Source organism: Anser anser, assembly GCF_964211835.1.
Source record: "Anser anser genome assembly, contig: HAP1_SCAFFOLD_801, whole genome shotgun sequence".
Classification (NCBI taxonomy): domain Eukaryota; kingdom Metazoa; phylum Chordata; class Aves; order Anseriformes; family Anatidae; genus Anser; species Anser anser.
Window position 1 is genome coordinate 1 of NW_028153908.1, and position 12,971 is coordinate 12,971.

General features: G+C 70.2%; 1 protein-coding gene across 1 annotated transcript; it reads left to right on the forward strand.

Annotated features, from left to right (window-relative positions):
* Positions 1-758: 758 nt before the first annotated feature.
* Positions 759-12,000, forward strand: LOC310891168 (syntaxin-binding protein 2-like). Its single transcript, XM_083853450.1, has 18 exons — positions 759-859; positions 949-1,030; positions 1,601-1,677; positions 3,034-3,112; positions 3,506-3,609; positions 3,838-3,986; positions 4,537-4,621; positions 4,695-4,813; positions 5,338-5,445; positions 6,021-6,078; positions 7,193-7,258; positions 7,353-7,433; positions 7,914-8,052; positions 8,673-8,779; positions 9,215-9,301; positions 9,748-9,833; positions 10,495-10,628; positions 11,864-12,000. The coding sequence occupies exons 2-18, from the start codon at positions 979-981 to the stop codon at positions 11,941-11,943; spliced, it is 1,611 nt and encodes a 536-aa protein (XP_083709576.1). The 5' UTR covers positions 759-859; positions 949-978; the 3' UTR covers positions 11,944-12,000.
* Positions 12,001-12,971: the final 971 nt, after the last annotated feature.

Sequence of the window (12,971 nt, forward strand, 5' to 3'; positions counted from 1 at the left end):
GGCCGGGGAGGGCGGGGGGGGGAATTTGGGGGGGCTTGGGGGGGGGCATGGGGGGACATGGGGGACATTGGGGGGGTCATAGGGGGAATTTGGGGGGACTTGGGGGGGACGTGGGGACAGTGGGGGGCATTGGGGGACACGGGGGGAATTTGGGGGAGTCATTGGGGGGGCATGGGGACATTGGGGGGGTCATGGGGGAAAATTGGGGGGGTCATGGGGGGGACGTGGGGACATTGGGGGGCACAGGGGGCACGGGGGGGTCATGGGAGGACATTGGGGGGGTCATAGGGGGACTTGGGGGGGACATGGGGACAGTGGGGGGCATTGGGGGGGGCCTGGGGGGGACACTGGGGGACACGGGGGGGGTCATGGGGGGGCATAGGGGGGTCACAGGGACATCTGGGGGCATTGGGGGGGTCATGGAGGGACACGGGGGGGACATGGGGGGTAAGGGGGGGTCATGGGGGGGCGGGGGGACAGTGGGGCAAGATGGGGGGTCATGGGGGACATTGGGGGACATGGGGGGGACATGGGGACACTGGGGGGGGCATTGGGGGAATTTGGGGGGGTCGTGGAGGGACACAGGGAGGACACTGGGGGCCGGGGGGGGGTCACAGAGGGACATGGGGGGGGCACCCAGGTGACCCGGGACGGGGGGGGTGATGGGGCCGAGGCGTGCTGGGAACACGGGGGGGGGGTGGGGGGGTGGGGGTGACATCTGGTGGCCCTTGGGGGGGGGGGGCGGGGGGGCACAGCTGGGCGCCGGATCCGGATTAACCCCGTGTCCCCCCCCCCCGTCCCCCCCCCAGAGATCCTCAACGACGTCATCAGGAGCGTGAGGAAGGAGGGGGAGTGGAAGGTGGGGGCCCCCCCGCGACCCCCCCCACCCCGCGACCCCCCCCCCCAGGGGTCCTGATGGTGCCCCCCCCCCTCCCCGCCCCCCCCCAGGTGCTGATCCTGGACCCCCCCAGCACCCGCATGGTGTCCGCCTGCTGCAAGATGTCCGACGTGCTGGCCGAGGGCATCACCAGTGAGTGCCCCACGGCGCCCCACGGCGCCCCATAGCACCCCATAGCGCCCCACAGCACCCCATAGCGCCCCATAGAACCCCATAGCACCCCATAGCACCCCATAGCACCCCATAGTGCCCCACAGCACCCCATTGGGCCCCATAGTGCCCCATAGAACCCCACAGCACCCCTCAGTGCCCCACGGCACCCCACAGCGCCCCATAGCGCCCCATTGGGCCCTATAGTGCCCCATAGTGCCCCATAGAACCCCACAGTACCCCTCAGTGCCCCATAGCACCCCTCAGTGCCCCATAGTGCCCTATAGCACCCCATAGGACCCTATAGCACCCCTCAGTGCCTCATAGCACCCCACAGCACCCCACAGAACCCTGTAACACCCCTCAGTGCCCTATAGCAACCCACAGTGCCCCGAAGCACCCCACAGCGCCCCATAGAACCCTATAGGACCCCTCAGCGCCCCACAGCGCCCCACAGAATCCCACAGTGCCCCACAGCGCCCCCGGTGCCACCCGTGGCCACTTGTCCCCTCCTGCCCCCCGTGCCCCCTGACCCCCGCCCCCCGCCCCCAGTCATCGAGGACATCGGGAAGCGCCGGGAGCCGATCCCCAGCCTGGAGGCCATCTACCTGCTGCGGCCCTGCGCCGAGGTGGGGGGGCACGGGGGGGACACGGGGACGTCATGGGGGGACATTGGGCCTTGGGGACACGAGGGGACGTGGGGGGGGCACGGGGGCACGGGGACATTGGGGACATGGGGACATCAGGCACTGGGGACACTGGGGACATGGGGACGGGGGGGGACATGGGGGGACATTGGGCCTTGGGGACACGAGGGGACGTGGGGGGGACACGGGGGCACGGGAGGACATGGGGACAAAGGGGGGAGGTGGGGACATGACGGATGGCGGGGACATGGTGGGACACGGGGACATGGGGACATTGGGGACATGAGGGGACATGGGGGGACATGGGGGGACATGGGACCTTGGGAGGATGTGGGGACATTGTGGGGACATGGGGGGATATGGGGACGTTGGGGACATGGTGGGGACACAGGGACACTGGGGATGTGGGGACATCGGGCACTGGGGACACTGGGGACATGGGGACGGCGGGGGACATGGGGGGACATTGGGCCTTGGGGACACGAGGGGACGTGGGGGGGGCACGGGGGCACGGGGACATTGGGGACATGGGGACATCAGGCACTGGGGACACTGGGGACATGGGGACGGGGGGGGACATGGGGGGACATTGGGCCTTGGGGACACGAGGGGACGTGGGGGGGACACGGGGGCACGGGAGGACATGGGGACAAAGGGGGGAGGTGGGGACATGACGGATGGCGGGGACATGGTGGGACACGGGGACATGGGGACATTGGGGACATGAGGGGACATGGGGGGACATGGGGGGACATGGGACCTTGGGAGGATGTGGGGACATTGTGGGGACATGGGGGGATATGGGGACGTTGGGGACATGGTGGGGACACAGGGACACTGGGGATGTGGGGACATCGGGCACTGGGGACACTGGGGACATGGGGACGGCGGGGGACATGGGGGGACATTGGGCCTTGGGGACACGAGGGGACGTGGGGGGGGCACGGGGGCATGGTAGGTCATGGGGACAAAGGGGGGACGTGGGGACATTGTGGGACACCGGGGACATGACGGGTGGGGGGGACATGGTGGGACACGGGGACATGGGGACATTGGGGGACACGGGGGGACATGGGGGGACATGGGGGGACATGGGACCTTGGGGGGATGTGGGGACATTGGGGGACATGGGGGGACATGGAGGGACACGGGGGGACATGGGACCTTGGGGGGATGTGGGGACATTGGGGGACATGGGGGGACATGGGGGGACATGGGGGGACACGGGGGGACATGGGACCTTGGGGGGATGTGGGGACATGGGGGGGACATGGGGACACTGGGGACCCAGGGACACGGGGACCCGGGGCCAGGCTGACACGCGCCCCGTCCCCGCAGTCGGTGCGGGCGCTGATCGGGGACTTCGGGGACGCCCCCACCTTCCGCTACCGGGCGGCGCACGTCTTCTTCACCGCTGGTACGGGGCGGGGGGCACCCATGGGTGCTGGGGGCACCCCGGGGCACCCGTCACCTGCGGGGGGTGGGGATGGGTGCTGCGAGGCACCCGTGGGTGCTGGGGGTTGCTGCGAGGCACCTGGGAGTCCTGGGGGTGCTGTGAGACACCCATGGGTGCTGTGCGGTGCCCTGGGTGCTGCCAGGCACCCATGGGTGCTCCGGGGTAGCATGGGGTGCTGGGGGGCACCTGTGAGCCCTACGGGGTGCTGTGGGTGTTGTGGGGTGCCCTGGGTGCTCTGAGACACCCATGGGTGCTCTGGGGTGCCGTGGACGCTTTGTGACATCCATGGGTGCTACGAGGTGCGGCGGGGCGCCCGTGGGGCACCCATGGGTGCTGTTTCTCCCCCCCCCCCAGGCTGCCCCGATGAGCTGTTCGAGGAGCTGGGGCGCTCGCGGGCCGCCCGCGCCATCCGCACCCTGAAGGAGATCGACGTCGCCTTCCTGCCCTACGAGAGCCAGGTGGGGGGCACCCATGGGTGCTGGGGGCACCCAGCGGCGAGGGGGAACACCCAGGGGTGAGGGTGGGCACCCAGGGGCAAGGGGGGCACCCACAGGTCAGGGGGAGAACCCACGGGTGTCCCGTCCCACACCCAGCTCGTGCTGGGGGGTCCCCATGGGTGCAGGGGGCACCTATGGGTGCCGTGGGGCGCAGCACCCATGGGTGCCCCCCCTGCCCCCCCCCCCCAGGTCTTCTCGCTGGACTCCCCGCAGAGCTTCCACGGGTGCTACAGCCCCCAGCGGCAGGGGACGCGGGCGCAGCACCTCGGGGTGCTGGCCGAGCAGCTGGCCACCCTCTGCGCCACCCTGGGCGAGTACCCGGCCGTGCGGTACCGCAGGTGACAGCGGGGGCAGGGGCGGGGACGCGGAGGGGACATCGGGGACGTCGGGGGGGTGGGGACGTCGGGGAGTCGCGTCCCGTGTCCCCAGTGTCCATGTCCCCGTGTCCCCCGTCCCCGTGTCCCCATGTCCCCGTGTCCCCATGTCCCCGTGTCCCCATGTCCCCCTGTCCCCATGTCCCCCTGTCCCCATGTCCCCGTGTCCCCATGTCCCCGTGTCCCCGTGTCCCCATGTCCCCCGTCCCCATGTCACCGTGTCCCTGTGTCCCATGTCCCCAACACCCACATCCCCATGTCCCCAAGTCCCCAATACCACTGTCCCCATGTCCCCAACACACATGTCCCCCTGTCCCCATGTCCCTGTGTCCCCATGTCCCCATGTCCGTGTCCCATGTCCCCAACATCTATGTCCCCGTGTCCCCATGTCCCCCGTCCCCACGTCCCCCTGTCCCAATGTCCCCATGTCCCCGTGTCCCAATGTCCCCCTGTCCCCCTGTCCCCGTGTCCCCGTGTCCCCGTGTCCCTGTGTCGCACGTCCCCGTGTCCCCAGGGGCCCCGAGGACACCGCGGTGCTGGCGCGGGCGCTGCTGGCTCACCTGGACGCCCGCCGGGCGCAGCACCCGGCCATGGTGGAGGTGGGGACGGGGGATGGGGGACGGGAGGGGGGTGGTGACGCCTGGCGGGGGCACCCATGGGTGCTGGCCGCAGGGGCGGGCGCAGCTGCTGATCGTGGACCGGGCGTTCGACCTGGTGACGCCGCTGCTGCACGAGCTGACGCTGCAGGCCATGGCCTACGACCTGCTGGGGCTGCAGCACGACACCTTCCGGTGCGGCACCCACGGGTGGGGGGCACCCGTGGGTGGGGGGCACCCATGGGTGGCGGGGGAGGAGTGCACACAGGGGCGGGGGCACCCGTGGGGGTGAGGGGCAGCCAGGGGTGGCGATAGCCCTGGTGGTGGGGTGCCCATGGGTGGGGGCACCCAGGGGTGGGGAGATCAATGGGTGGGGGCACCCATAGGTGGGGGGCACCTGTGGGTGGCGAGGAAAGAGCGCACGGGGATGGGGGTGCCCATGGGGGACACCCGTGCTGGGGGTGCCCGTAGTGTATGGGGCAGCCAGGGGTGGGCAGAGCCCTGATGGGGGGCAGCCGTGGGTGGGGGGGCACCCATGGGTGGGGGTGGACCTATGGGTGGCGGCACCCATGAGCGGTGTGTCCTCGTGGGTGGGGGCACCTACACGTGGGGCTCGCCTCTTCCATCGCACCCATGGGTGGGAGCACGCGTGGGCGGTGGTGGGGGGGGGGGGGATGATGACACCCACCGGGGGGTGACACCCATGGGTGCCCCCCCAGGTACGAGACGTCGGGGCTGGGCCCGGTGCGGGAGAAGGTGGCGCTGCTGGACGAGGACGACGAGCTCTGGGTGCAGCTGCGCCACATGCACATCGCCGACGTCTCCCGGTGGGCCCCCCCCCCCCGCAGCGGCACCCATGGGTGCCCCCTCCCCTGCACCCCAAAAAAATACATCGCACCCCCACCCCCACCAAACTGGCCCCGGTGCCCTGAAACGTCCCCAAAATCGCCCCCCGCGCCCCAAGGGCAGCCCTGGGGCACCCGAATCCCCCCCCGCACCCCAAAATCCCCCCCCCAAATCCCCCCCAACCCCAAATCCCCCCCCATGCCCCAACCCCCCCCATGCCCCCAATCCCCCCTGCACCCCAAATCCCCCCCCAATCCCCCCCACCCTAAATCCCCCCCTATGCACCCCAATTCACCCCCCACCCCAAATCTCCCACGCACACCCCAAACCCCCCCCGCGCCCCAAAATCCCCCCCGTGCCCCCAATCCCCCCCCCAAATCTCCCCCCCCCAAATCCTTCACCCCCACCCCAAATCCCCTCCATGCCCCAAATCCCCCCCAGCACCCCAACCCCCCCCCCCACCCCAAATCCCCCCCCCAAATCCGCCCCCTCCCCCCTCCCAAGCCCCCCCCCATGACCCCCCCCCGCCACGTCCCCGTCCCCCCCCCGTCCCCAGGAAGGTGACGGAGCTGCTGAGGACGTTCTGCGAGAGGAAGCGGCTCAGCACCGAGCAGGTGGCGCTGGCACCGCGTCCCCGTCACCCCCGTGTCACCCGTGTCACCCCTGTGTCACCCCCGTGTCACCTCTGTGTCCCCCGTGTCACCCGTGTCACCCATGTCCCTTGTCACCTCTGTGTCACCTCTGTGTCACCTCTGTCACCCGTGTCACCCGTGTCCCCACTGTCCCCATGTCCCATGTCCCCCCTGTCCCCAACTGTCCCCATGTCCCCCCCGTCCCCACGCCCCGCTGTGTCCCCACATCCCCAGCATCCCCCCAATGTCCCCAACGTCCCGAGTGTCCCCAGTGTCCCCACGTCCCCAGTGTCCCCAACGTGTCCCCAGCATCCCCAATGCCCCCCTGGTCCCCAATGTCCCCATGTCCCCATGTCCCACGTCCCCCTGTCCCCAATGTCCCCATGTCCCTTGTCTCCCCTGTCCCCAATGCCCCCCTGCCCCTGATGTCCGCCTGTCCCCAATGTCCCCATGTCCCCCCGTGTCCCCACATCCCCAGCGTCCCCCCAACATCCCCAATGTCCCCAACGTCCCCAGTGTCCCCAGTGTCCCCAGTGTCCCCTGTCCCCTAATGTCCCCACGCCCCCCTGTCACCCCACACCCTCCACGTTCCCCCAATGTCCCCCTGTCCCCAATGTCCTCTCAGTGTCCCCATGTCCCATATCGCCCCTGTCCCCAATGTCCCCATGTCCCTTGTGTCCCCTGTCCCCAACATCCCCAACGTCCCCAACGTCCCCAATGTCCCCCAATGTCCCCAACGTCCCCAATGTCCCCCAATGTCCCCAACGTCCCCAACGTCCCCAACGTCCCCAATGTCCCCAACGTCCCCAATGTCCCCACGTCCCCCAGTGTCCCCAATGTCCCCAACGTCCCCAACGTCCCCAACGTCCCCAATGTCCCCACGTCCCCCAGTGTCCCCAACATCCCCAACGTCCCCAACGTCCCCAATGTCCCCACGTCCCCCAGTGTCCCCAATGTCCCCATGTTCCCCAGTGTCCCCACGTCCCATGTCTTCTCTCTCCCCAATGTCCCCCCTGTCTCCAACGTCCCCAGTGTCCCCATGTCCCCCCTGTCCCCAACATCCCCAATGTCCCCAACATGTCCCCGTGTCCCCCAGGCCACCCTCAAGGAGCTCTCCCACATCCTCAAGAAGATGCCCCAGTACCAGAAGGAGCTGAGCAAGGTGCGGGGCGGGGGGGGGGTGGCAGGGGGCCGTGTCCCCCCCCAGGTGGCCGTGCCACGTGTCCCCGTGTCCCCACGTCCCCGTGTCCCCGCAGTACGCCACCCACCTCAGCCTGGCGGACGCCTGCATGCGGCGCTTCCGGGGCACCGTGGAGCGGCTCTGCGCCGTCGAGCAGGTGACAGCGGGGACAGCGCGGGGACACCCAGGTGGCACCGGGGTCACCGCGCCCGTCGGGGTCCCCGCGGCACCCGGCGGCGTCCCCGCCCCCAGCCCTGTGACGCTGGGACAGTGGTGTCCCCGCGGGGTGACGCCGGCGTCCCCGGGGCGTGGCGGTGGGGACGTGGGGTGGTGGGGACACTGGGGGGACAGCCACGGGGGGTTGGGGACACTGAGGGGACACCCCAAGACCTGATGATGGGGGCGTGGGGTGCTGGGGACACAGAGGGGACAACCACGGGGGGTTGGGGACACCGGGGTGACGCCGCTGTCCCCGGGACCTGGTGGGGATGGACGTGGGGCGCTGGGGACACCGGGGTGACACCCCAGGAGCTGGCAGCGGGGACGTGGGGACCCCGCGGTGACGCCGCCGTCCCCAGGACCTGGTGGTGGGGGACACGGGGTGTTGGGGACCCCGCGGTGACACGTGTGTCCCCAGGACCTGGCGATGGGGGAGGAGGCGGGGGGCGCGCGGCTGCGGGACCCCCTGGTGCCGGTGGTGCCGCTGCTGCTGGACGCGGGCGTGGAGCCCCCCGAGAAACTGCGCCTGCTGCTGCTCTACGTCCTGCGGCGCGGCGGTGCGGCGGGGGACACGGGGACACGGGGGGGACACGGGGGGACAAGGGGACACGGGGGGACACGGGGACACGGGGGGACATGGGGACACGGGGGGACACGGGGGGACAAGGGGACATCAGGGGATGGGGGAACGAGGGGACACGGGGACAGCGGGGGGACACGGTTGGACCAGGGGACACAGGGACGCTGGGGGACACGGGGGGACAAGGGGACATCGGGGGACACAGGGACAGGGGGTCACCGGGGGACATGGGGGGACACAGGGGGACAGGGGGACACCGGGAGACATGGGGACACCGGGGGGGACAGGGGGTGGGGGGCATGGGGACGTGGGGTGGGGGCACCGCCGGTGGCATGGGGACTGGGGACAGGGCAGAGGGACACCGACGGGTGGCTTGGGGACAGGGGGTGGGGACACCGGTGGGTGGCACTGGGACTGGGAGAGGGACACCGGTGGGTGGCACGGGGACAATCAAAGGACGCTGCCGGGGTGGCGTGGGGACAGGGGACACGGCGCGGGGGGAGGGGACGGGGGCCAGGGCGTCGCCACCCAGGGGTGCCACCGGTGACTGGGGTGACCCCGGTGACCTCGGTGACGTGGGCGCCGCCGGTGCCCCAGGGGTGACCGAGGAGACCCTGGCGCGGCTCCTGCAGCACGGGAACGTCCCGGCCCAGCACCGGGTGCTGCGCAACCTGCCCCTGCTGGGCGCCCCCCTCGGCCCCGGGGTGAGCACCCATGGGTGCCCCCCCCGCCGGGGGGGGGGGGGTCCCCGTCCCACTCATAGGTGCCCCCACCCCACCCCTGGGTGCTCCCACCCTACCCATAGGTGCCCCCACCCCACCCACGGGTGCCCCCACCCCACCCATGGGTGCTCCACCCCACCAGTGGGTGTCCCTGATCCCACCCATGGGTGCCCCCTGCCGTCCTCCCAACCCCCCCATGTCCCTTTGCACCCTTGGGTGTCCCCATTGGGTGTCCCTGTCTCTGGGGGTCCCTGTCACTGGGTGTCCCCTGGGTGTCCCCGGGGGTGTCCCCAGTGGTGTCCCCAGCACCATGGTGGCCTTGTCCCTTGGGTGCCCCTGTCCCTTGGGTGCCCCTGTCCCTGGGTGTCCCTGGGGGTGTCCCCTGGGTGTCCCCAGCGCGGTGTCCCCGTCCCGCAGCGTGCCACCCACCCCGAGGTGCGGCCGCGCTCCGAGCCCACCTACGAGCTGTCCCGGTGGACCCCCGCCATCAAGGACGTCATGGAGGTGGGGCCGGGGGGGGGGGACACGGGGGGGGACATGGGGAGACATGGGGACATGGGGGGTGTGTGGGGATGGGGGGGGACATGGGGGGGGCCTTGGGGACATGGGGGGGACATGGGGGGACATTGGGGGCACATTGAGGACATGGGGGGGACACGGGGGCACGGGGGGGACAACGGAGACGTGGGGAAATGGGGGGGGGGGGTGAAGGGACATCAGGGGGACAAGGGGGGGCCATGGGGGGACACTGGGGGGACATTGGGACGTGGGGGGGACATGGAGGTATAGGGGATATGGGGGGGCATGGGGGGGTGAGGGGACATCAGGGGGATATGGGGGGGACAAGGGGGGGACACTGGGGACACTGGGGGGACACTGGGCCACGGGGGGGGGGTCAGGGGACACTGGGGACGGGGGGTGACAGCGCTGTCCCCCCCCCCCCCCCGCAGGACGCGCTGGCCGACCGCCTGGACCGGGAGCAGTGGCCCTTCGTGTGCCCCCCCCCCAACCCCCCCAGCAGCCAGGCGGCCGTCAGGTGGGGGGGGAACTGGGGGCACTGGGGGGGACTGGAGGGGGCTGGGGGGTAACTGGGAGGGACTAGGTGGGTAACTGGGGGGACTGGGAGGGGCTAGGGGTTAACTGGGGGGGGGTCCAGGGGGACTGGGGGGTAACTGGGGGGAAACTGGGGTGACTGGGGAGTGATGGGGGGGTAACTGGGCGGGACTGGGGTGGGCTGGGAGGACTGGGGGGGGGACTGGGGGGACTGGGGGGGTAACTGGGGGGGTAACTGAGGGGACTGGGTGGGCCTGGGGGATAACTGGGAAGGATTGGGGGGTAACTGGAGGGGGCTGGGTGGGTAACTGGGGTAACTGGGAGGGACTGGGGGATAACTGGGAGCACTGGGGGGGACTGGGTGGGCAACTGGGGGGTAACTGGGAAGGACTGGGGGGTAGCTGGGGGGGTAACTGGGAAGGATTGGGGGGTAACTGGTGGGGGGGTGACTGGGGGAGACTGGGGGCACCGGGATGGACTGGGTGGTAACTGGGGGGGTATTGGGGGCACTGGGGGGGTAACTGGGGAGACTGGGGGGGTACCGGGGGTAACCGGGGGGCACCGGGGGGGTACTGGAGGTAACCGGGGGGCACCGGGGGCCACCCATGGGTGCCCCGGTGACGCCCCCCCCCCGCCCCCCCCAGCGCCCGCTTCGGGCAGTGGCACCGGAGCACGGGGGGGGCGGGGGGGGGCCCCCGGCTGCTCGTCTTCGTGCTGGGGGGGGTGGCGCTGGCCGAGACGCGCTGCGCCTACCGGCTGGGCGCCCACGTCCTCATCGGTGAGCGGCGCCCGGCGCCCGGCACGCGGGGCACCCGTGTCACCCGTGTCACCTGTGTCACCCGTGTCACCTCTGTCACCCGTGTCACCCGTGTCACCTCTGTCATCTGTGTCACCTCTGTCACCCGTGGCACCTGTGTCACCCATGTCACCTCTGTCACCCGTGTCACCTGTGTCACCTGTCACCTGTGTCACCTCTGTCACCTGTGTCACCTCTGTCACCCGTGTCACCTGTGTCACCCGTGTCACCCGTGTCACCTCTGTCACCTCTGTCACGCGTGTCAACTCTGTCACCTGTGTCACCCGTGTCACCTCTGTCACCCGTGTCACCCGTCATCCGTCATCTCTGTCACCCATGTCACCTCTGTCACCCGTGTCACCCGTGTCACCTCTCACCTCTGTCACCTGTATCACCCATGTCACCTGTGTCACCTGTCACCCGTGTCACCCGTGTCACCTGTGTCACCTCTGTCACACGGGTCAACTCTGTCACCTGTGTCACCTGTGTCACTTGTGTCACCCCTATTACCCGTGTCACCTGTCACCTCTGTCACCTGTATCACCCATGTCACCTGTGTCACCTCTGTCACCCGTGTCAACCATGTCACCTGTGTCACCCATGGCACCCGTGTCATCTCTGTCACACGTGTCACCTCTGTCACCTGTGTCACCTGCTGCACTTGTGTCACCTCTGTCACCTGTCGCCTGTGTCACCTCTTACCTGTCATCCATGTCACCTATCACCCGTGTCACCCATCACCTGTGTCAGCTGTCACCCATGGCACCCGTGGCACCTGTCACCCGCCACCTGTGTCACCTGTGTCGCCCGTCACCCATTGTCCGTGTCGCCTGTCGCCCCCCACCCATGTCATCTGTCGTCCGTGTCACTTGTCACCCGTGTCACCTGTTGTCCGTGTCACCTGTGTCACCCCTCACTGATGTCACCCGTCACCTGTGACTTGTCACCCGTGTCACCCGTGCTTCTTGTCACCCACGTTCCCATCATCCGTGTCCTCTGTCACCTGTCACCCATCGCCGATGTCACACCCGTCACCTGCCACCCACGTTACCTGTCACCCGTGTCACCTGCCACTTGTGGTCCATGTCACCCGTGTCACCCTGTGTCACCCTGTGTCACCCCGTGTCGCCTGTCACCCGTGTCGCTTGTCACCCGTGTCCCCCTGTCCCCCTGTCCCCCCGTGCCACCCTTTGTCACCCGTGTCCCCGTGTCCCCAGGCTCCAGCCACATCCTGACCCCGCGGAGCTTCCTGGAGGCCGTGGAGGGGCTGGACCAGCCCCTGCCCCCCCCGCAGTGACCGGGGGCACCCATGGGTGCTGCAGCCCCGCCGGAGGAGGGGGGGGGGGGAGCGGGGGGGGGGTGAGGGGATTACGGGCGCAATTAAAGCCATTTGGGTAATTGCTCGGCGCTGCCAGCGCGGATTGGGGACGGGGCGGGGGGGCGGGGGGGGGGCTGCACCCGCTGTGCCCCCCCCCCCAGCACCGCGGTAATCCAGAGAGCCCACGGCACCCATGGGTGCCCCACAGCATCCACGGGCACGCCACAGCACCCATGGGCACCCACAGGCACCCATAGCACCCACGGGAACCCCACAGCACCCACGGGCACCCCACAGCACCCACGGGCACCCACAGGCACCCCATGGCACCCATAGCACCCACGGGCACCCCACAGCACCCATAGCCCCCCCCCATGGCACCCACGGGCCCCCATGGCACCGGTGGACCCCCGTGGCACCCATGGGCACCCCAAAGCACCCAAGGGCCCTCACGGCACCCAGAGCCACCCCACAGAACCCACGGGCCCCCGTGGCATCCATGGGCACCCCACGGCACCCATAGCACCCACGGGCACCCCACAGCACCCAAGGGTCCCCATAGCACCCACAGGCACCCCATGGCACCCACAGCACCCACAGGCACCCCACAGCACCCAAGGGCCCCCATGGCACCCCCAGCACCCATGGCAACCCCGTAGCAGCCCCGGGCACCCCCAGCACCCATGGGTGCCCCCCCGCCCACCCACGCTCCCCCCTCCCCGGCTGATCCGGCTTAGGGGGGGTTATAAGGCGCCGCGCGGGCGCGGGTGGCAGCACCCAGCATGGCCGCGCCGGGGGGCTCGGAGGGGACGGCGCCTGCGGGGGTGAGGGGCGCTGGGGGCACCCATGGGTGGGGGGCACCCATGGGTGCGGGTATGGGGGGGGCAGCAATTTGTGGGGGCACCCATGGGTGGGGAGTATTGGGGGGGGGGGCACACCTATTTGTGGGGGCGCCCATGGGTGGGGGGGGCACCCACATTGGGGTTACGGGGGGGGGGCACCTATTT

Bases quoted from the DNA above. Each gene is read 5' to 3' on its own strand.
- LOC310891168 (XM_083853450.1), top strand. From the start codon at position 979: ATGGTGTCCGCCTGCTGCAAGATGTCCGACGTGCTGGCCGAGGGCATC. The intron at 3,610-3,837 runs GTGGGGGGCACC...CCCCCCCCCCAG, and splicing joins TCCTGCCCTACGAGAGCCAG to GTCTTCTCGCTGGACTCCCC. The intron at 3,987-4,536 runs GTGACAGCGGGG...CCGTGTCCCCAG, and splicing joins CCGGCCGTGCGGTACCGCAG to GGGCCCCGAGGACACCGCGG.